The following is a 24,504-nucleotide window of genomic DNA, read 5'->3' on the forward strand; positions in this document are numbered from 1 at the left end:
GTCAAGAGATCATTTTTGCAAAAAAAAAAAATTGCAAGTGATGATCATTTATCTTTGGTTGCCCTCGATCCCCCTGTTTTGCTTTCGCCATCGATAGTTTCTTTTTTCCTCATTACTGACTGACACTTCATGTGAATCATGTGTGACTTGGACGGATGACATGTTTACATTTTTTAGAACGCAGAAGGTGTTAAATGAAAATACATACGATTCACAATGCACGATCTTTTATCTTTTGGCCAGATATTCATGTTTACCTCCCCAAAAGAGCGGAATTCAATCGCGTGTCAGCACGTTCTTCGTAGATATGTAAATACTTCCTTTTGACTTTTTTCCTTCATTGTATCTTTGTTTGTTTGATCTTTTGGTTCTTATCAATTCAGTTATTTCAATATAAAGTTGTTTAGAAGATTAAAAGGTGCGCATGTATGTGCGTGTTAATTCCTCTTACAACTTTTTTCATTGAGTATTTGTTTCCTTATTTTTCCGCTTATCATGAAGAGTAGAAACCTATAGATAGCTGACATTTTTAAAATCTTAGTTATTCAAAACTGTCCGATTTTTAAAAATAATACAACGAAATTTTTGTTTTATCATAAGAAATGTATAATTCTGCAGACCCTTGCTGCTGAATCGCTATCAAAACTGTCTACTGCCATCATCGCCCCTCTTAGATCTTGCTACTGGGTAAGAAAGTCAGCGCTTAAATTAGAGCCTGCAAACTAACACGATTGCAAACTGCGGTAGCACTGAGTCATTCACTCGTGACGTACTTTACGGAAACCTGATTGGTTACTTTTCATCTAATTTGACATTCAAGCATTCCCCGGTGTTCCCGGTGACGGTGACACGGCAGTATCAAAAGCAAACACAACGAGGTTTATTTTCACAGTAAATCACAAGACACACCGCTAGTTGAAGCTGGAAAGGTCTCGTTACCTTAAATTTACGAAGCTTTTAGGAGACAGTGTTTAAAAACAGGGATTGTGAGTCAGTATGGAGCACGAAATCATCAAAGCAATCGCGATCGCCATTTTGTTTTCACTGACTCTCTTGGCCGGTCTTCTTCCGTTGAAATTTCGGGGATCGCATACGGGGGCAAGGCAACGATTCTTGAGCTGCTGTAACTGTTTCGCTGGAGGAGTTTTCTTTGCAACGTGCATGTTAGACTTGCTACCGATGATCAGAGAGAAATACCAGCAAGCTTTCAACTTGGCCGATGTGCACACGGTTTTTCCCGTAGCAGAGTTTACTACCTGCATTGGATTCTTCCTAGTCTTGACCGTTGAGCAGATCGTTCACACATTACACGATTCTCCACTGCTACTCGATTCGCATGGGAGCCATGATCAACGGCAACCACTTTTGGGCAAGGATTTTAAAGAGCAAGAAGGGTTTCTGATCAGGTCGAGCTCTTCAGCGGCGAGCAGCGCCCCTGTCCAAGGTCGTCGTGCTGGAGAATCAAGTTTGAGAGTTTACATTCTGATTGTCGCTTTATCACTGCACTCAGTTTTCGAAGGTATTGCCCTTGGATTGATCACCGACGTGGAGCGTTTAGCGCAGATAGCTGGAGCTATCGTGATCCACAAATCGATTATTGCATTTTCGCTGGGGGTGAGCCTAGTTCAACACGTGATGCCGTCGAAAACCGTCGTCAAATCTGCAATTCTCTTTTCCATCATGGGACCTTTAGGTGTGGGCATTGGCATGGCTGTACTAAATAACTCTTCACAGCTTTCAAGCAGTTTATCGTCGGGGATTTTGCAAGGGATCGCTAATGGAACATTTCTGTTCGTGACTTTCTTTGAAATCTTTCAGCGAGAGCTTGAAGCTCACGGCAATCGGCTTCTAAAAGTGCTATTCACGGTCATGGGTTATTCAGTGGTAACTGCTCTCTTGTATTACGCAAATGTTTTAGAGCATAACAGCCCCAACATAAAGCCTCATGTAGAAACGGCCATTAATTCTACTGCAACACCGAGACATTTCATCTGATAGCTTCTGATGAGAATAGAGTACTAAAGTGTGACGTCATGAAAATGAAATTTCTGAAATTATGGGATTTGTCAGGATATTCTGAAAGAACAATGCCGAAGAGGCCTATTTGCCAAAAATGAGCATTTATGGGCAAATTGTCCCTAAGATCGTAGCCCAGTTATGCTTAGAAAACTCCATACAAACCCTTCTAAATTTTTTTGGGGTCGACGCCCCAAAAAATTAGAAAGGTTTGTATGGAGTTTTCTGAGTTTAACCGGCTAACATCTCAGAGACAATTTGCCCTGAAATGCTCATTTTTGGTAAGTAGGCCTCTTGGACATTGTTCTTTCAGAATATCCTGACAAATCCCATAATTTCGGAAATTTCGTTTTTATGCTGTCATCACTTTAGTACTCTATTATTTGTTCCAAACAAACAAATTTTGAACTTTTATCAGCCTTTAATAATATAATTATTACATAAATATAGGATAAGCCCTTTGATGATAGGGCTTTTAGAAAAGATGGTAAGATATTAAAATATCTTACTATCTCTATAAATATATTTTTATACATATAGTATTTATAAATGTTGATTATATATAAATATTTTTTATTGTTAGCTTAAATCTATTCAAGGGGACAACTGTTTCACTCCCAAGTAGCCAAAAAATCAAACTTCAAGAATGTTGAATTTTTGCTAATTTATTAAATAGTGTAAACACAAGTGGGACCAAAATCATGAGAGATTCATCTAATTGTCACTTTCGTCGTACTCAGTCAACCAGTGGTTCACGTCTACAGTCTAGACACAGTGCAAGATTGCACACAACATAGAAATTTTGTTACATAAACATGCAACGTTTGGATTAAAATCATTTTATGCAACAACACTAGAGCCTGCTTCTCATAGAGGGTGCCGACCTACCAGCAACATAGCCTGAAAAAGCAGCAAACTTTTCAACCAATCAGAAGAACTACTCTATTTGAGAAGTGACATTTGGAATTTCTGAACTTGTTGCTCAGATGTCATTTGGCAGGAAAAACAGTAGCCTGCGTGGCAGGTGTTGTAAGGGGAGGAGAAGGAAGGGGAAAAAGGGAGAGGGGATTGGGTAGAGAAAAGAGGGACCTTTCTTTGCACTCTCTGCCCCAACCCTCTCCCTGTCCCTTTGTGCACCTGCAGGCTAGGAAACCAAGGGTGGCGACATTGCCACCAATACCGCCTGGGATACTTTGCTAATGTGATAACAAACATCACGGGCAACATTCCAGCCTTTACTGCTGGCATGCCTGTGGAGTTGACTCAATTTTAACTTTGCAGGCGTCTTGTTGCCCGTGAGGTATGTTCTCATGTCATGAAACAGTGTGGCAGGCAGTACCAGTCGTTCTGTTGCTAGTACGTCTGCAAAATATGAGGACCAAGGAGGTTGCATAGTAATCTTTCTTACAGACAACCAAAGACAGCTGTAACAATGTTATTTTTGCTTTTGGAGGCTGAGGAAAGAGTCATTTTGAAATATAACTCGTGCCTACAGTGTTGCCCCTGGGAGATGCAAGCAGTTTCAAAGAATGTTAATTGAGAATATTTATGGACAGTGCCAATTTTACATACCAATGCTCATTTTCCTTTTTGAGTTGTGTTTTATCTATCATCAATGTATCTGCCCTTTTGATCACATAGCATGTCTCTTAATGGAGTTAAATATTTATTTGTAATTATGTTATTATTAACATCTATCTGCACTGGGGTGGATAATATTACTTATAGTATATTATATGAAACCAGTAACGGATGAGTTTATTCTAAAGATTACAAACAGGAATTAAGAAACACATGAAATGTATTAGTTCTGCTTCATAATAAAGAATAATACTGATTGTCTCGTATATAAAACAGATTTTCCCTTCAGTGTTAAAATAAATACTACTGCTCAAGTGTCCAAAAATATGGTACAAATTTGATGAATTCTGACAGAGGGTAGGTTAGAACCTTTTAATGGTACCAATAATTTTAAAAAGAAATTGACTGCAAATTATTTTTTTTTTTGGATGGTAAGCTAGTATATTACATGTTTTTGTTACTAAAGTTTCACCATACAACTGGTTCTGATTTTCCACTGAATGGTGGTTATTCTTTCCACTTTTGTTGAGAAAATTTTCTTTTTCTAGGCATGTTGTTGTTCAATAAAATGATTTCTATTTTTAGTTATGTTACAGATTGCATCATTCAATTTTTGAAAACTGAGAGAAAATACAACTATTAAGACTTGAGAAGCAACAGTCTCAATAGTTTTATTTTGCTTCCTTTTTTTTCTGAAGAAGTCATAAAACCCACTATCGACCCACTATCACTTAACATGTTTGAAGGCTTTGTAATATTAAAATTTTAGTGGCTAACACAACAGATGTGGAGGATGAGGTCATAATCTGACATAATAATAAATAATTTTATTTGCATTTTTCTATTTTGAACTGAGTACCAGTATATAATCATCCTTTGAAAAACAGTCTGTTAATACAGCTTTTAAGAAAATCTACTCTTAGGTAAAACGTCACTTAATGACTAACTGATTTACTATGTTTTTTGGTCTTACATGTTTTGAGACAAAATCTCACGCCCCCAATAAAAAAAAATGTCCCCTCCAAATACGAGGGGACATAAGCCCACAATAGTGGACGTTTTCGTGTGAACTCTTCAACTAGAGATTATTAGAAATAGAGAAATAGTAGTGTACATGTATAACATTCAGCAATACCATTTTACATGCATGTTGAGTGCATATTATTTGTTACTTCGATCTTTACCTTAGTTGCCTCTAATAAATTTATTGCTAAATGCCTGGAGGGTCGTGGCAGATGAAAAGGGGTTTCTACTGGGAAAGATTTTTATCTTAAACTTCTGGGGGAAAAGCTGTTAGTAGGCCCTTGATCACAGATTTCAAATGCCCAGCAGCCTCCAACATGCCCCCACCCAAATGGATCCTATCCTTCACCTTTCTGTTTCTCAGTTTACAGTTTGTACCGTGCCCTGATGTTCCCTGAAACAATCTGGCCAGGAGAGCTGCCCTGTCTGTGAAATAATAAGTTAACTTTATACACTATTTTCGTGAGAAATCAACTATTGTTTATTGCTTAGATGTCAGTCTCCATTTGAGAGTCATCAGGTTGACTCTGAGGGTTGTCCTCCTTGGTCTGGGAGTTGGCATCTACGTCATCTGCACCAGAATCCTTCTTGTTTTCTGATGGTTTTTCATCAGGATGATCTACAGAAGCATCCATGTTGTTAGTAGAAGTTTTTTCTGGAACTTCATCAGAGTCCATATTATTCTGTGAGCTGGCATCTGCCTCTTGTTCACTATCTTCTGAGACATCTGACCCAGTATTTGGGGCTGAATTTATCTTCTCATCAAAGAACTTGAAGACCGAATCAAATGCAAAATGTGAAGTGAGCTCATGCCTTATTGTGCCTGGAAAGAGAGTGAGATAGAAATCACAACATGATCATTCAAGTCCAAGCCTGTACCTTAACTTACAAACAAGCACATTAAGCACAGTATGAACAGGCTATTATTAACTATTAAATTATCAAGAAAATTAAAAAGGTTTTACTATTTCCTAAAGGATACGGGTAAAATATTAATTTGACATGTAATCACTAATCCTTTTGTTCATTCAACTTTTTATTTATTCTTTCACTTATTCATTCAATCATTCATTCATTCATTTTTTAAAATGGAATTTTCTTTCTTTCTTTTTTTTTTCTTCTGGCTTTTTTTTACTGCTACTCCTCCTTGTACTGGCTTTTTCTACTCCATTTGATTTCTTTTGGCATACAAAGTTTTATCATAGTAACTCATGTAGGAGTATGGGGGATACTATTGCAAATATACCTGACATCATTCTAGTTTCTATTGTAATGTAAGGAGGCCTGCAAGTTTGTCAGTGTTCAAGTTTAAAGTGGTACCCTCACTAAATAAACGTATTAGTTTTCACTTGTTTGTTCATTGATTAGTCGACTTATTTGTTTATTAATAAACAGTTAATTCATTTATTTACGAAATAGTTTTTGCAAAAGCATTCAGATCAAATCTTACCAGCTGACACCAAATCACAATCTGCTCCTTTATACAAGGACTGAATAGGAGTGTCCAAAGGACGATCAGAAGACACCCAGTTACGAGAATTCTGCATAGTAAATAGGACAATAATATCTAGGATGAATCACATGGTGCAATTCACTGTTCCAATGACATTTTGAGTGACTAGGTCAAGCCAAAAAAAGAATTCAAAACCTTCTGTTTTGAGTTGAATGAGTAAAATGTGAAGCTTCCTGTCAATCTTATTTAAACAAGACGAAAAAAAAGAAAAAACAAATAGAAAGTGGTAAGCTAACAATTGAATATTCTCCGCTTGTTCAACTCATAAAAATCAAATTTTGGTATTTTATTGGTGTTTATAATAATAAATATAACATAACATATGGCCGCTTGGAGATACAAAAACTCTCATCTCGTGTTGACAAATATTTCCCCCGTCTGCCTATTGTTCAACATTTGAAGAGAAATTTTGTATCTCTGCGTCACCATGAAGTATCCTCTATATCTCTTAGTGGTAAAGCAAACCCCTAAGAAACTTTAATCATGCTCTCCTAACTGTTTCGTAACATCCAACTACACATGACTAAACCTGGGAAAATAACCAAACCTTATATAAAGATCATGGTGATGTTAACTATTACTTACCTAAAACTTTTTACAACATAACCTAGAGTCTCAATAAAATAATCATTCTCCTTAACATGGCCAATGGTATAATCATTCAAAAGAAACCTAGTATGTAGTACTTTCACAAGTTACTACCTTTTACATTCACAAAAAGGAACTATGAACTAAAGAGTTACAAATAAAAAAATTAATGCACTTTATCTGTTGTTCTGACCTTTCTCATCCACTTGATAAACTTCTTGCTTGCCTTCTGGTGTACCAGACTGTGCACAGAATCTGTAAATGCAACAGCTTTCACCTTTTCTTGTAGTTCTTTACATTGTTGCAGCTGGAGTAGGAAAAAAATTCCGAATTGATGCATGCTTCAAATGCAGTGCCGCTCAATCATGTATAACACCTTTGAAATGAAGAACCTCAGGAGGGGGGGGGGGGGGGGGGGGTCTAATGGACACCGGGGTAGGGAGGTGCTACAGACGCCTTTAAATCTTCACCATCTTTAAAGACGCTGTATAGAAACTGTCCATTTTATTCCTACCCTGTTCATTTCAAGACAAGATTAAGACTGCTTATTTTGTGACCTTGTTTAGGAGGAAAGATAAACAATCACCACCAGTTCAAGATTGAGTATTTGTCTTTCAAATTAACCAGTGAATCATAAAATTCCTTTTGTTTTTCAGTCATGGTCAAGTAAAGAGCTTCAGACAGAAACAATGTTCGAAATGCTGAAAAGTGAAATTGTGTGCCCTTTGATGAACAACCCAATGGTGTGTCCAATATTTCTTTTGTGCCTCACTGCATGGCCTGGAGATTTTGCGGAAAAACGCATTTTGAAGCTAGTTGAGTGGTTTTCTGGTCACTGTCGAGCTATAAAGGGCTAAAATTTACCACAAACCTGTTTACAGGTCGTACACTTCACGGCTTCCTCTGATCCAGATGCAAAATATCAGCTAACGAAGTTCGGGCATGCGCAGAAAGCAAAATTTCAAGATGGTTTTTGGGTTTAAAAGTGACACAGCAGTCTTGACTTTTACTTTTCGCTTTCTCATCTCCCCTCTTTTTTCGCTTTTTTTGCCTCATTTTTTTTTCTCTTGCTGGGCATTTAGTAGGCTTCATTTTGGTGGGAAGAGTTTTTAGGAAAGCTTTTAGGATATTAGCATTAGGTGAAAGGAAAGGTAGGTGGGCAATGGAACAAGATTTTCATGGAGATTTTAAGGCCAAATATATGTTACATGGTTTTTTGCCTTTTTCTCCGGTGCCTTTGACTGAATTGTGCTCATTCTGGTATGGTTTGAAAGATCTCTTCACTCTGCACAAGTTAGCGGACAAAGTTGTCCTTGACCGTTAAAAGACCGTTAGAAAGGACGTGGATCCGCATGGACGGTAACGGGTGGTTCAGGGGCGAATGGGTAAAATTATTTGTTTCAGGAACTTGGGTGGCCCCACCAGCGTCAGTGCTATAAATACTGTCACATAAAAAATAACAGACCCTTATTTTCAGTCATTGCTCCCACATCAAATAAACTTTGGCAAGCTGATAAGATGAAACTTTAACACTGTTTAATAGCATAGGAAAGAAAATTTAAAGTTAACATTCACTTACTCCTTCAACAATGACAACTCCTCCATAACTATGAGCCACCACAACTATTTTTTGGGCTGCTGCTTTTGAAATAAAGTGCTCACAAACATAGACAAAGTGCCTTTCAGGAGATTCACTGCCCTTAAAAAACAAATGGAAATAACGAAAATAATTATTTGCTTTTTGTTAGGTAAGGAAATGCAGTCAAACGCAGGATCTCAAACGCTGTATTTTAAAGAGTCACTGCACTTCTTTTTATGCAGGGTGCAAAGAAAATCATTTTTACAGCTTGCCATTCAGGCAAGCTGAAGCTAGCATTTACTAGCCCAGTCGTCATTTCAACTAGCCCCCAGAACTTTTTGTTCTTCTGTAATTCAAATTCCTCATAAAACATCACTTGCCCGTCGGGCAAGTTAGAAACAGAATTCACTAGCCCGATAGCAAAATCCACTAGCCCTGGGCTACTGGACAGTACTTTCTTTGCACGCTGTATGGTAAATTTATCTTTTAGAATCACTCATGAGGTTACTTTTACTTTTACACAATATCAACTGTAAAAAACACACTCAATAGAACTTGATCTGTTCAACTTGTTTTAAGAGTAATCAATAATAAAATTGAAAGCAGCAGCAAGGTTTAATTATTATTAAATTTTAATGGCAAAACTGCAGGGGTATCTACTGTTTTCATGTTACATATAACATAACACTACTAACATAATTTATTATGATAATGATAATTAATAATAATAACAATAACAATGATGATGATGATGATGAGAATAATTTATTTATTCATTCCTTTGCACTTACTCTAATGGTAATTCTTTTCTTGTTTTTCCGCACATAATTTTCATTTCCATTTGTGATAAGCACTCCATATCCCTCCTTAGAGGTAAGGTTTAAGAAAAAAGATCTATTAATACAATAATGATTAGATTAGATTAAACCAGTTGTAGTAACCTTTTTTGCAGGTCCATATCAACTTTATTTTTTATTGTATTTATCTCTGTCATTTCAATGCATATTACTATTTTCTAAATAATTTTTTTAACATGGTCTGTAATTTCTTGGGGGCACAAGGAGAGACAAAAAACCCTTTGAAGTTGTATTGCCTTGTGATAGGTACTTCTCCTTGTCGCCACCAAAGCTGTTCAAACCTACTTCAACAGTAGTTCCCAAGGGAGACTAACTGATTAACTGCAGTTGACTGCCTATGACATTTGCATTTTAATAGGCAGAAAGGATTGTGGGAGATATCAATAATTTTGCCTGTCCATCCCAGAACTAATAGAGACCTTAAGATCAAGGTTGGGTCATTTTGCTGCAAGCAACAAACTGTGGTTTGTGGTTAACAGTTTCACGTTACCCGTCTGCCCATATTTGAGACTAAAAATTTGCGGGTGGCTGCTTATGGCTGCCATGTTTGTTTTAATTCATCCACTTTGTTCTATTTTAGCTGAGAAATTGTCTTCAAAATTACGTTTTTTTAAAAATAAAATTTGATAATCAATAAGCAGAAGAGTTGTAAAAGGTCGTATTTCATCTCAAATGTGACATTACCTTGCGGTAAATCACTTACCTAATGGTCTAGCTGTACCAACATGAACCTCAAACCGCAAACCTGACGGCAAGGCTCTGGTCACGTGACTTCTTGATGTTCACGCTTCACGGAAAAAAGCCGAAAACTTCAATCTTAAGGTCTCTAATAATAACTTAATTCCCTCAACAAGAACAATACAGTAACATCAAATATTTTAGAAATATTATCCAGATCAAACAATTTAGCTCTCGGCTAAAATATGTCCTTCATTAAAGAGTGATAAAGATGATGAAGACTACTAAACCATGTCCTTTTACTTGACCACAGTAGAAAGCTTTGTTGTTTCTCAGTTCAAACAGTACATTTATAAAGCATTAATAGTTCAAAGATGTAGCCTGACCTCACTAGCTCTCTTGATGTACGGCAACATTGTTCCACAACTCAAATTGTCGTTGATAATTAACCTACACAGAAAACGTATCGAACACGCTAGTTAATAAATCTTCACTAATCAGTTTTACTGGATCACGTTGCACTTACACTCAACAGGGAGGGGATAAAAGGAAGAGAAGATGGCGAGAAGGGCGGGGGGAGGCGATTATTTTAAATATTTCCGTCCAACGGGGGGCGATTATTCAAAGGAGGCAACAATTAATCGAGGGATGGCTATTATTTGAGGAAATAGGGTATAAGATTAGTAATTAAATTAGACGTCTACAACATATTACTGTTTTAAGCCTGACCTTCAGTAGGAAAGGTAGCGCAGTCAACCTGTATTAAGTGGACCTGTGTTAAGTAGTCACCATCTTTTAAGCAGTCACTTTCTTAAGTCCTAAAAATCATTTTGGTCCCTTACTTACAGTAAACCTGACCTGTGTTTAGCCGTCACCTCTATTAAGTGGTCGCAGTTAGTACTTTTTCCGTGGTCTCAATTACATAAGAAGTCATTTTCTACTGTCTTCACCTCCCTTTCTTTGGGCACAAGAAGGAGTAGAATCACCAAGAGGCCAATGAGTTGTGTTATGCTTTATTATTTTTTTGATCAACTCATAGGTTTGCCAACTCTGAATTAAACTGTCAACCTGCATTAAGTGGACAGTAGGAGAGAGAGCTTAGGGTGACCGCCTAATGCAGGTTTGGCTGTAAGGGCGGCACTACAATGGAACCTCAACATAACAAACGTCTACCTAATGAAGTCCTCAGTATAAACTACGATTTTCTTACCCCAATAATAGTAAAATAATTATATATAAAAGAACCTTGTTACAACGAAACCTCTGTGTAGCAAACAAATTTTGCAAGTCCCTTGGCCCTTCGTTTCATGGAGGTTCCACTGTACAAAGCAGCTGAAGGAAATAAGCATGCATAATATCTTAATGACCTTCTGGCCCACTGTCCTGCCCTCACAACGCCACTCCCATGAATAAGAATCATCAACTTGTCACATGTCAAAGCATCATCACTCATGAAGAAGAAACTCTTGTCTTCATTTTCCTCTGCATCAACCTGAAGAAAATGAACTAAATTGTTCAGAACAATTATTAAGCCAGACTTAATGATTTCAAAAGGATAACTATAGGGGCAATACATGGAGGTACAATGCAACATGCCCACACAAAAAGTGCCAAATTCAGTATGCAGACAGGTTTATGTGGGTTAAGACACAGTGCAAGCTATACAAAAGAAAAATTTAAAAAATCAAAAAAGCAGTAATTCTCGCGATTTAGTGAGTTTATAATCTTGTTGCGCGCAAAGTGCGCATACATCACGTGAACCCTGTGTGGTCTTAGCCAGATGCAAAATTCGATGCGCCATAAATCTCTCTATGAATATATATATGCTTGGTGAAAAAAAAATCGAAAAAGCAGTAATACGAGAAAATAACCGAAAGCTATGCTTATATGAATGAATGAATGATTGCAGGGTTTAGTTTAGAAAGAAACTGGCTGGGGTGCTGGGTCAGTGGGGAAATAAAAGAGAAAATCCACTAGTGAGTTGCTGAAGTCAAAATTTTTTTTCCTCTACCATAGAAAAGGTTGGGAAGAGGGGCAGGCATTTTAAAGGAGCTGTATCACAAAACGTTTCTAAATTCTAATAGTTGGAAATGCCGCAAAAACTGACTGAAAAATAACAATTACGTCTGCTCAGAAAGTGAAAAGAAGGTACAAATAACAAAGCAAATAGAAGAGGATGGATAAACTTGAAGAAGATTGAAATGGGTTGCAGTTGTGATTTTGAGAAAATTTGTCAGCCTAATAGTTTTCCAAGGTTCATTTTTGTGGTTTCGGTAACATTTGATATACTGATTGGGAGAGATAATTATATGTTTGACAGGAAAGCTGTGATTTTGCAATTTACAAAAAATTTCTTAAGTTCCATAGGGAATAAAGACAGGCAATATAATTGGCATTATTAACAAATTGAACCAAACAACCATGACTGACCCTTTGTCACTGGGAACCTGAAGGTCCAATGCTTGTACATCAGCTTTTTTATCTTTATACACCTCGGTTAGCCTGTGTAGCTGGCAGATTTTTTGGTATGTTTTTTCTTTTCTGGTTCGTAAGGTAAGAGATTCAGTAGCCTGAGTATCAGGCGTTTCTGGGGGAAAAGGGGAAAGATGGAAGCGAAAAAGAGAGAGAGCTGAAGGAGAGAAACGCCTGACACAGATGCTTTAACTGGAGCCTTCCGCCCCCACACAGCATGATTCGAAACCATCCAATCAAAATCACATCCGGTCATTGGGTTGTCAGCTTCACGTGTCAAAAAGCTCGCCTAAAATAAATCTCACCATACGGTCTTGCCGAACTCCGGTGCTTGCATTGTGTTGCAACGATTTCGCTTTTTCTGAAACCTCCAATTTAATGAGGAGTTTTCGAATACTTGTAATGGAAAACCTGCCGTTTTTGAGGAATTATAACATGCTTTAGGAATTGTGCTAATGTAAGATCGCCAACGCTCTGTTTGTAAATAAACGTGTGCCCGGAAAACTGTAAACTGCTTTTGTTTACAGAGTTACAACAGCGGCGCTCATTAATAAGTAGGTTCCTGAGAATCTGGCAGCTAAAAAGCTGCTGTAAATCAGGCCGAAAATCGTACGAGGGAAAATCTAAAGACAAGCTAAAGCCTTTGTGCTGTCGGCTATTCTCAATACATGGCTACCTCGCTTTAATTTTATTTACAGTAACAATACCCTTTTAGCGGCAGGATGTTGTAAATCAAAACTTAGATATCTGAAGCACTGATATTGTCTTCTTTTCTTGATATCGTCTTCTTGTCTTGCCTGCGAAAACATCCGTTTCTCCTCGCTCTTCGTTTCGCAGGCTAGTCCTAGTCTTGTGAAACCAATACTTGGACATAGTTTCGGCAGAAGCTGGTATAAGAGGGTTTTCCATACTCCGAGAACATCTTTCCTTTTAACTACGAGGCTTTGAAAACACATTTCTTGCTCGGGTGTTATTTTTATTCCCGAAAAGAACTTGAGAGCGCCCTCTAGAGTCTCTTTGAATTCCTCTCTGCGTCTCTATCCATAAATCAAAACACTCTGCTCGTGTTTACTTGCGGTCAGTGACGTCAGGGCGTATTGTGTGTTATCCAATCACTGCCACATCCAGATTCTGGATGTGTCACACGATTTGCTGAATGGTTTTGTGTCAGGCCTTCCTTTCTCTTCTCCCCCCTCTCCCCTCCCCCATCAAAAATCTCGTCTACCCTATCCCCTTAGGAAGGCCTGATACTCAGGCTAGAGATTCAGCCATGTGAAAGCTGAACTAGGGTGAAAAAGAAAACAATGCGGGGGGGGGGGGGGGGGGTGAGGGGAGAAGGCACTGCAATCAACCCCTTGAGATTTTTGAAATGCCCAATCCAGTCTTGTGAAAGGAGGAGTTTGCCTTACGCAGCATGTGACATGTTTTGAGGTCTAACGCCAGCCAACATACTGTCAAGCCAAAGCTTTATTGTTTATGACCGTTTAATGTTTTATCAGCAGTTAGGAAATAATTTTGTTTGTCAGAATTGGATTGTGGAACTGTTTCACTATCAGATAAAAATATTGAATATTTTTAAACAAAAGTCTCATTTGAAGTAACAAATGTCGACTACTGACACATCGTAGGACAAAAGCAAAAGTTCACACAAAGTGACTGATGGCTGCAGAACTTCTACTTGATGTGTAAAATACTGATGATGAATATTTTTCTTTAAGCGAACACAAATCAGGTTAGATGCAGCAAGCTGCATCTCAACCGACGGTACTCCTTTAAAGTTTGTATCCACTGGGAATCTGAGTTGACATTCTGTTGGCCAATCAGGAATGCCGTTTGCTATGTCTACTTTTTGGACGTAGTTTCAAAACTCTCAAGGGATTGAATGCAAGCAGTTCTTCTCAATGCTTTTTCCCCTCATCCCCTCCCCCATCGTTTTCTGTTGTGACCTTGGTTCAGCTTTCTGTGATGTGTACTTCATGCCCCCATGATTGGCTATAATAAGAGCCTACTGAGCCACAGATCCAACACAGCTGCATGTATTATCTTATAAGGCACTTTCATTTCACTTACAGGAACAAAATGCTTCTTTAGCTTGACCTCTTCCTCTAGTAATTTGTAAACATACTCAGTAATCACCTATAGAACACAGGAACGTCACATCAACAAAGTGATCAGTCAGTCAGTTGAAATACATTATACCCACAATAAATATGTACATAAGAGGGGGGGGAGGTGGAGGGTTTGAAGTACCTACAACATTTCAATGTATGGCAAATTTCTAGGATGACTAAGGCCTTCTTATATAACAGGTAAAAACATTTGACCGAAATGTTTCATTGGGTCCTAAGCTACAGGGGTTTGACAGTACTTGTAGATTTGTTTGTGAAAGTGCTGGACAGTCTTGGAAATGAAGTTTCCGGCATTCTGAGACTGGAGTCTGTTTCTGTTGTGAAACATCTGCTACTTTTCCCTTATCTTCAACTATATGCTTACTTGTCAAGAATGGTCTTAAATGCTACCTCCTTCCGCTTGCTCCCAAACCTACATGAACTTAAACATTTATCAAAACCCCAGAACAATGACTTAACCTTGCCCCACAAAGCCTCTAAAGAATAAATCAGCAGTGAAGATGCCAATGAATGATGTTTTGATCTGAACTGTACAAGATCCTACCTCTCCAAGTGCTTCATAATGTTTTTGATTATAGGCTCTGTCACCTTCTTTGACTTCAAATTTGAATGGCTCGCCAGTTTTTAAGTTCCGCATCTCTCCTTCTGCAAAAAAGTTCAAAATTTGAACTTGTTCCTTGACTCATAAAATAACTATTTACTAACAACCTTGCTATTTTCATCTGCAAAAACGAACACAGATGGAATTGTGAATGGCACAGGGAGTTTGACCCTGTGGTCTCAGACAATTATCGTCTGGAAACAGAAACTCCTGAGTGACACTAAGATTTCAAGTTGTTGGGTGTAAATGTATGCAAATAATGGACAGGGACTTGAACAGCTAGGAAGTTCTTCTTGTTTTATTATCCTTTTGTTTTCTAGAAAGTGTCAGGGAATCAAGCTCATAGTAGCTGGGGCTAGGGGGAATTCCTGGTTCCCAGCCTTTAGTAACAGCCCTGCAACTAACCGGTATTTACCAACCTGCGTTGAACTCATACCCAAACCCCTCTAATGTTTCTGGAAAAGAAGTTTCCTTCTTGCTTGAACAAAAATCTATAGAGGGAAACATTACAAAACATAAACTCCACATATTGTTAAAATTTCACTGAAGAGTGGTGATGGATGTCCATCATTATTTGTAACAACAACAAACAAACTTCTGAGGGTTTGAAAAGATGGTGAGTTAGTAATGATAAGTTACCAGCGGAAGGTGGATAGTTGTGAGTAGATCTTTGAAAAAGGAAATGTTTTACTCCCGGACCAACAGGGCTCTCAGAAACCTATATTTTCTTTGGACTTTGAAAACGCTCATGCTTTTGTTTTTTAGCCTGTGTTGCATATATAATCTAAGCCTAGTTAGTAATGTCTGCAAAGCAACCAAATGTCATCACCTTCTTCATGTATTTTGGGAACAACTTGTTTGATTATTTGTGAAATTTCTTAGTTTGTTACAGCAGCAAACTGGGAAGCCATTTTGCTTGTAACTTATGCCAGCTGGAGGTGAATCAATGAATAGCACTGGAAATCCAGAGTTTAAGTAGCCAATCAAAGCACCTAAAAAACACTACCACTGTTTTAGATTATATACTAAACAGGCTTAACCAGCAGTTTAGTTCCATCTGTGGCGCAGGCTCTTGTTTTTGGGACATTGTTTGGATCGTTTATCTAGTATTTGTTAGCTAAAATCCAAGCCATGAGTTTCATACTGGGATGACTTTTTGATTTTGTATTGCGTTTACATGATGACTGGGTCACTTCATATCTTGTTATTTAAAGGTACATTTCATGCTGATAAAATACACGTGTGGTTCAAAATCGCAAACATTATGCATATGCTTCCCATTCCAGTATACCGGCAGACCGATTTCACACTGAAACAGGTGGTCGTTTTACGTTTACATGATACCGTTGCAAGGTTTCGTACCAGAGTGAAATTCTCGCCCCTGTATACAAGAACTGGGGTGAACTCACGCCGGGGTGACTCGCGCTGGCATAACATTTTGTGGTGGTATTGTGCAAACAGCTATAGAGCCATGAGAGGAAACTGGAGTGAACTCGCTCAGGGGCGAAAGTCGCCCGGGTGTGATGTAAACACCCCCAAATTAAACAACTCCTTTTGAAAGCATTATGGCACACCCTTTTACTCTCCCCTTCTCCAGCACCTACACAGGAAAAACATCACTTAGTGATGGTCACAATATTTTCTTCTAGATGCACAATTTATAGGAGTTGTACTTGTACAGCATTTGATTAGGTCCTCTAACTAACTACAACCACTCAAATGCTTGCTGTCCCTAATGGTAAAAAGTGGAGGACTGATTATTGGGCCTTGGAGCTAGCCCTCTTCAGGCAGGTAGGTTTTGATCTCTGAGGGGAGCAGGGTGCAAAGAAAATCATTCTTACAGCTTGCCATTCAGGCAAGCTGAAGCTAGCATTTACTAGATCAGACGTGGTTTAAACTAGCCTCAAAAACTTTTTGACTAGCAAAACGGATTTCACAGTTCTTCTGTTATTCCAATTCTTCAAAAGACATCACTTGCCCCTAAGGCAAGTTAAAAACAGAATTCACTAGCCCGATAACAAAATCCACTATCCCCGGGCTATATCAGACGCTAATTTAATTTCTTTGCACGCTGGGGAGGTTGTTTGTGTAAACACCAGTACTCATGCAGTACTGATCTCAGGTCAACTTCATTAAAACAATCCATGAGGCAACAGTTATTTTGCAATGTACAATGAGAGGTACAGTATCTCATTTTATCTAGATGCATGCTGCAGTTGGGATAAAGATTAAGCTTCACTGTTTTATAATCTATAGTAAAGAGGAATAAGAGGATTTTCTCTGGCAACGAACATGCAAAACAATGAACCTTAATGCGTACAGATCGTCAAGAACTCACATTGCCCCATGCCGTCGTTGTTTTCCGAGGGCTCCGTTGATTCTGACATTTGACAGTCTTTTTCACTGTTTGCATCACACGAGTCCTCCAAGCCTCTGATACAGGAAGTCTAAATACAACAAGTTGATATAAAAACTATTACATCAAGAAAGGCATTCAAGAATGTTTTACAAATACCTGAAATGTGGCAATCAAAATCAAAAGTACTTTATTATTCATATAAAATAGGAGTTCCTTGCTGCCATAGAACTTTCAGTTTCCTTCTCTCTCCCTTGTCCTGGTAACCGAGCCTCTGGCGGATTTCCCCAGGCCTTCGCAGCTTCTCTTTCTTTCCCAATCTTCACCAAGGATTTCACCAACGCCATTCGTTTTCTCGGATTTTTATCGTCTAGCAATTATCAGTCTTGAGTACATTTTACGCTCGCATTTTTTCTAGCATTTTAGTGAGGTTAAAGAATGTAAGCATTATTCAAGCATTTTTAGTGGCATTTTCTCGGAATTTTTTTCCCCAGAGAAAATAAAATTTGAAAGATTTTTAAGAAACCTCGAAATTCAAACAAATTCAAATATAACCTTAACACGGCCATGTAGAGGATCATTTTTTGCTGTATTCAGGAACTATTCACTAGTAAACATCATGGTCGAAGTACTTATAAATTTTTGTTAGCCCTAAACCCTCTTGAGACGTTTCAGTTGAACGTTTCAGGAATTGATAACCTCCGTCTTAGCTTCACCTCATCATTGTATGACCCTGACAAAGGAAGGCAGTGCCTGCCAAAATTTTGGTTACCAATGAGTATATATTCCCGACTGTAAAATCAGCTTTGCTTATTTTGTTCGATATCTCTTTGATGAACATTCTTATCCCGAGCATTTTAGTTGGGGGAACGGGAAGGGGGAACGAGCAAAGGGAACCGGAACACAATAAAATCGGTACAAAATAGAGAATTGAAAAGGAAGTCACTGATTGGGCTAGAGTTTTTGTTGCAATTTTTCATTTTCCTGATCCCCGTTTTAGTAAGATCCCACTTTGGTTTGGAAACAAAAGCATAATGTACAAAGCCTAAGGGGCCGACCATTTAACTCTTGAAGGGGGCGGGGTGGGTGATTTCTGGTCATCAAGAATGCAGTTTTTTTCTAGCAATCTGGTGGGCAGGATATTTTTTTCCCTTTTTTTCCCATAAGCTTTCTATTACATTTGTGCTGCTTGCAATTTTTTTCTTCCGATAAGCGCTTGCAGGAAATTTTTTTCCAAAATAACCCACCCCCTCCCCCTCAAGAGTTAAATGGTCGGCCCCTAATCGTTCTGAAAGGCAGGCACGTGCCGTACGTGCTTGTATTTTGCGAATGATGTTGTTGTTTTGGTATATCAATATATTCGATTTTCCCTTTATGAACATACCCCCAAACCAGGAGACGCTTCTGCAACATCGAAAGAAGCGTATTTTTTTCCAAATGCCGGAATTTGAGTTGGATAACTAGCTCCCCACCAATTCGCCCTTCTCTTTTTGCGCCTTCCTGGCTGCTCGTCCAACTGCTTGATAATCAGATCAGCCAATAACGTAAGGCCGAACTCGTGAGTTTGACGAGAAAGGGGGTAGGGCTGAAGTAACTTGTAACACATGTACGTGAACACTTTACACTTTTACACGTTTGTTGAAAAACTACAATAAAATGGAAGGCTGTGCACGTGAGGTAGGACTTACGGGGTTAAGGTATATTGGATCCAAACAATCGCTTGAGAATATTTGTTGATACTGTCCCTGATCCAAATCAGAAGTGGTTTATGATCACTCAGCTACCTGAGCCTGTTCGGCCATGTGATACACACGTACGCAGAACGCAGAATTTCTTTATGCAACAGTTCAAGGTTCATCGTATCGGCTGCGATGTCTGCGTTCACGTGCCGATGAATGAGTAACTTTTCACTATGACCATTGGTAAAATCGTATCGTCAATCTGACAAGAAAAACGAAACAGATCGTTCAATAATGGTTACGATATACGAAGGTATAAGTCATCTTTCACCAGCAAAAATTTAAAAAGCTCTACTGCTTGTTATAATTTTTTTTACCTTCACTAGTCAAGGTCACGTTTCGTCTCGCGTGGCTTGACACTTACTCGGCAGTAGCAAGGGAAATGTAAACAAGGTAGTGTATCCAAGACAACTAAGGCCCCTCATTGGCATGCAGACCCCTTCAGCGAAAACTTTACCAAAACTATTCCAGCGGGTTCTTTTAGCGCGATTGCCGCTCGCGCATCGCTCGCATACTCGTTATTAACCTGCAATTAGCCGGTCTTTCTTCTCTTTTTACCGACTTTTGCGCTATCCCCGAAAAAAGAACGCCTGATGGCAGGTTAAAGAGCCTCTACTGACACATCAACACCTGCTGTATTTTGACTGTAGCCTCGGAATCGAAAATGAGAATATATGTGGTGTAGCGTTGTCACCTCTGTAGTAAATAGAATATTGTTTTGGTTGCCTCGGCCTAGGGCCTTCTTTAGTGACAAATTTTGGTCTACTAAGGTATACTAGCCTGCGAACAGGTCCTCTCCTTCGAGTCGGCGAGCGAGGCGGGCCGCGGGTCTCGCGTGACGTCTCACGATATCCGATCCCCCCAAATGGAGAGCTCGCTTGAAAAGGTAAAGGCTACTGCCTGTAATAATAGAAGTTTGTCTGCTTTTTTTGCACTCGCCATCTGCACACTTTGTTTGCCCCCAAAATTTTGGATCTCTCTGGCCAACTTCGCTCGATTCCACGCATGTATGCGCATTAAAACATGCAAATCGCATATCGTAAAACTCATACAAAGAAAATATTTTTTTTCTTTAAGCTGTGTTGGCTCTTCGATTTGCTTGTACTCGATGGCGCCCTCAAGCTTTTGCAGGAAATACAATAACAAAGCCAGTTATTAGGTGTCTCTCACAAAGATTTTTTCGGGAAATCTTGGCATAGCCTGCGTGGCAGGCGTTTGAAGGGAAGTCTGGATTTCGGGCAGGCCCGTGAGAAACGTGAAAGGTGCCAAAGTTCCCTTTCCCTTTCGAATGCCTACAACTCCGGCTGGCCGGGCCCTACCGCAGATATTCAATGCAAACCATTCCAACTGTCTAAAAGTTATACGTCAAATTACAAGCGGTCGTTTTAGCTTAATAAATTAGAATACTATTTTTCTTATATAAATATTTTTTATTTGTCGATTATTCATAATTATTCTTTTTTTTTTTTCAGTAATTCCAGACCTTGAGGAAGAATTTGTGGGATGAATGTGATAATCCTGTTTTAAGGCAACTGGGTTAACGCACCAAATCCGCCTTTTATTTAAATACCGGTAACGGAGTCATTTCCGTTCGTTTTAGAGTCAAAGCTACTATGAGTATTCTTTAAAGAATTCAGTTTTAAAGTTTTTAGCCTCTCCAAACGGGAATTGTTAAATTTGTTCGCCACCTTATTAAATTGTATTTTAATCAGGATCACTGGCTTAGTGTCCGAACACTGCTAAGAACTGAGTGAAAAGGTAAAAATATCGAAAGGGGAAAAATCCAAGAAAAGACTTAACCGATTAACCAGGAGACGGCTGCTCTTGCTTAAACCACAGCCAGATTTACAGTAATGCCCCATGATCTGAACTTATATGTAACTGCCTTTCAACAGCTGGATTATAAATGATTCGGATTGAATAGCGCTCTCGAGGAGAAGTATTCACTGAACTCTACTTGGGCGGAATAACTAGATTCACTCTTGGATTGAGTCGAGTCTATGCGGATGGGATATAAAAATTCAAATTTAAAAACACGTCATACACGCGGTGCGTTTTTCATTGAACCGAACTTTTCATACACTTTTTAAAAAATAGTATTATCTTATATGGCCAAAATCAAGCCGGCGTAGTGTTTAATCGAACCTTTAGTATCCTGGTGCCTGCTAAGGGGTATGTCTATTTTCTACCAGTTAATCTGTCTGACACTCCCTTCATGTTTTCACGAATGACCTTGAAACAATGCTGAGTGGAGAAGCCACTACGCTGACAACCTCGTCCCCAGGGCTTTTCTCTCAAAAAATGGGTAGGCCGACTACGCTGAGTGCCGGGTTATGGTAAAATCAAAAGGTATTATACTCTTCTTTTCACAGCGTTTCAGTTGCATCTTGCTTAACCCCCCACTCTGCAAAGCAGTGTGAACTGATGATGCTATTTCGGGACAATAATGCTCTCCTGTTAACTTTGACGTTGCCGTCCCTCGAGGGAAAGGTTGACTGCTTTCAAGATGGCGACCGCCATCAGTGCAACAATATACCTCTGAGAGTTTCGTTTCAAAAACGCCCGCTTGGCAGGCTACCCGCTTTTTCATCTGGATTGTTCCTTATTAAGTTTACCTCTTGTTGTGTACACCCCAGGCCGTTACCTCACAGGGATTTTAGGGATGTTCCCTGGCCCCATTGCTCCGGCCACAGACCCCCTGCGGACCCCTTAAACCCCTTGTACTTATGCCTGTTGGTCGTCGAACAAAGTTTCGACTTTGCGACCCCAGAACGTTATGAAACATACGTGATTTAACTTTGACCTGTGCAGTATCGGTGTTGCCAAAGCAGGATATAAAAAAACATTCAACATCTCCTGAAGTGCTCAACTTGTTTGTTGGCGCCGATATATATCAGATACACCAGCGGAAAAAATACTTCTTAACTAATACAAAGTTCAGTATATAGGATTGACCACCTGGCGTGTTGGCATTTTATATTGGTTCTCGTCGTGGTGTCTGAAGAAGACGAGTACCACACTTTGTACATAGTTTGTTCCTATATTATAGATTGGCATTTATTAGCCAAATTATATAATTTGATGTTGCTTGATGACCGTTAAGTGCCACTTTCTGTCTCTTTTTAATGTTTATCTGTGAAAAAAAAGAACCTCTTTCTGACCGCAATAGGCACTGAAAAACTAGATTGGACCCCATAAGAAAATATAACTTGCAAATTTCTGTTGGACAAGCATTATTTAAATCCTATTGTTAAGATCAGCCTACAGAGACGGTGACGGCCAGACAGGGAAACAATTAGGATACTGAGAAAGATAGACCCTAATATTTTTCAGTAGAGAAGACTATTTAAGACTGCCTTGCGAATTTAAGTGAAAGTTTGACCGCAAACCAAAATGCGATATTGATCTTAGTGTCACACGAGTAAACCACTTTGCCAAGCTTAGAGCTAGGGACCGATGACGCTTGTAGTCAAAACGCCTCCAGAGCTCTTCAGTTCGAATATATACTGAGCACGAGCAATACGCCAAGAACGTAATGTTGTTGTAACCAGCACCAATTTACCTTTCTCGGACCCCGCGAAGAAGGAAGACTGGTTTGACTATAAAAATCCATATTTTAGGAAGGTGGAAAATAAGTTTCGTATTAATGAACTTTCCTTAATAAACCTTCAGTCATTTGACCAGTTATTGGCCCAGTTGTTTTTAGGCAGACATATATAAACCTTCGATAGGACCGTATGTTAGACCCCTTTAAGGAAATTCTATAACTCTATTCCACCTAAAAACCAGTTTTAGCAAGGGCTTCTTAAACGGGCTTTTTTTTTTTTTTCAATTCACACACTCTACAGGTCATCTTTTCTTCGGTAACTGTTTATTTAACCACGCCCTCCATAAAACGTTCGGGGTTTTAGAGGGAAGATGTGACGATTGTTTGAGTTTTGTAATTTTCACGAAGACAATTTGGGCAACAGCTTGAGGTTCAGCTCAGATTTGAAGGACGTCTGTGGCGAGTTCATTTTAGGAAATATTATTGTAAAACTGGCTCATTTCTTCAACAAAAAACTTCCCGGCATGAATTTCTGCGTTATTTTTCAATAGTGAAATGGAACTTAAAAGACTGTAATTTTTCTATTTTCCTCGCTAAGAATATATTTACTATTGTGTAATCATAGTCATAAGCTACAGTTTTTTACTAGAGTTGGCTATATTTATATTAATAATATATTTCAAATACAATTAATAATACCATCAGTGATATCAATATTCATGATTAGAGTCTGTTCATTAATCTTAGAATCTTTTTAAATCTTACAGTCATTTCTCACGGCATGTACTTTTTAAACTACAGCCAAATATCCAGCAAAATGAATAAAGGTACTCATAATTAACGTCAACACAGCACACTGAAGCCAATTTCTTTTACCTGATATCTTTGCGGCTTTGATATAATGACAAGCGGATCGAGCGGGGGTGGTTTCAATAATACATGCGGTTAAGCCGCCAATTTTATTAAATTCATTTTGGTTTTTGGTCTGTCTAGCTTTCGAATCCAGACTCTTGTCAGTCAAAGCAGTACCAAACGAAAGCCTGACGCTGAACCGTTCGTTGTTCAAAAGGTTATAGCGCTCAAAACATAAAAGGGTATATCTTCTGGAAGATAGCCTGTGTAAAGCCGAACTTGAGGGGAAGGGGGACGGGTGCAGCTGTACACGGGCTACTGGAAGATAGACAGAAAGTCGGGTTTTGATATCCCTCCGCAGCTTGACTCGCCACCTTTTACAACAAGGAAAGCGACTGTTGTGTTGTAATAAGTAGGCACCTAGCCCGCGAGCAGGCGAGGTCACTTGTGCGAGTTTTAAAGAAAACTTTGGCGAAGGCCGCTAATGGCGACCAGCCATAGAGTTGTAAAAATCACGGAGCATATTTTTTAATTTTAGTCTTTGCGCATTTTTACTATCGATGAAAAAGTAGTGATGTTGGAGTCTCAGTCCTAAAAGTTTAAGTGATAAATTTAGTGAATATCTTGATATTTTATGTTGTTGCAGAGTCATTCGTCATTTTATAAGTCAGTCACTTTGAGTCATCATGATCGTGTTTAATTTTGATCGCAACTTACGTCAAAGAACTAAAATTATATTTTCGGTAGGTTTGAGAGTAATCAACGACCCTTGGCGCGTAGATGCAGTCTCGAGATGAATATTGAAAGTCTTGAAGCGAGCCGTTTAAAAACAATGAACAAAGTATCGCTGGGCGACATGTGACTAGTAATTGAATGTCTGTGGCATGGCACAGTAATAGCCGCACACGAAGGAGATTACATGTTTTGCCGGAAATATGATTATTTCATCTTCAGAGAAAACTAAACCGCCCAC

General features: G+C 38.8%; 2 protein-coding genes across 3 annotated transcripts; one reads left to right on the plus strand and one right to left on the minus strand.

Annotated features, from left to right (window-relative positions):
- Nucleotides 1-848: 848 nt before the first annotated feature.
- LOC140936954 (zinc transporter ZIP3-like) lies at nucleotides 849-2,026 on the plus strand. The gene has a single exon (XM_073386464.1). The coding sequence runs from the start codon at nucleotides 997-999 to the stop codon at nucleotides 1,993-1,995; it is 999 nt and encodes a 332-aa protein (XP_073242565.1). The 5' UTR covers nucleotides 849-996; the 3' UTR covers nucleotides 1,996-2,026.
- Nucleotides 2,027-4,404: 2,378 nt separating this feature from the next.
- On the minus strand, nucleotides 4,405-17,681 carry LOC140936835 (cotranscriptional regulator ARB2A homolog). Of its 2 annotated transcripts, none has more exons than XM_073386333.1 (12): nucleotides 17,583-17,681; nucleotides 17,376-17,484; nucleotides 15,457-15,528; nucleotides 14,981-15,081; nucleotides 14,378-14,443; nucleotides 11,203-11,327; nucleotides 10,222-10,285; nucleotides 9,092-9,166; nucleotides 8,301-8,420; nucleotides 6,915-7,028; nucleotides 6,071-6,161; nucleotides 4,405-5,443 (listed from the first exon to the last, which is right to left on the minus strand). In XM_073386333.1, the coding sequence occupies exons 1-12, from the start codon at nucleotides 17,592-17,594 to the stop codon at nucleotides 5,109-5,111; spliced, it is 1,284 nt and encodes a 427-aa protein (XP_073242434.1). In that variant the 5' UTR covers nucleotides 17,595-17,681; the 3' UTR covers nucleotides 4,405-5,108. The 2 variants fall into 2 exon arrangements, with proteins under 2 accessions (XP_073242434.1, XP_073242433.1); XM_073386332.1 differs by having other exon boundaries at nucleotides 17,553-17,666.
- Between the last annotated feature and the right edge of the window lie 6,823 nt (nucleotides 17,682-24,504).

This window comes from Porites lutea, chromosome 5 (genome assembly GCF_958299795.1).
Source record: "Porites lutea chromosome 5, jaPorLute2.1, whole genome shotgun sequence".
Taxonomy (NCBI): domain Eukaryota; kingdom Metazoa; phylum Cnidaria; class Anthozoa; order Scleractinia; family Poritidae; genus Porites; species Porites lutea.

Coding starts and splice junctions, on each gene's coding strand:
- LOC140936954 (XM_073386464.1), top strand. CDS start 997: ATGGAGCACGAAATCATCAAAGCAATCGCGATCGCCATTTTGTTTTCA.
- LOC140936835 (XM_073386332.1), bottom strand. CDS start 17,594: ATGAATAATAAAGTACTTTTGATTTTGATTGCCACATTTCAG. Junction 14,444..14,980: donor ATTATGAAGCACTTGGAGAG/GTAGGATCTTGT, acceptor TGTGTTCTATAG/GTGATTACTGAGTATGTTTA. Junction 7,029..8,300: donor GAGTTGTCATTGTTGAAGGA/GTAAGTGAATGT, acceptor TTCCTACTCCAG/CTGCAACAATGTAAAGAACT.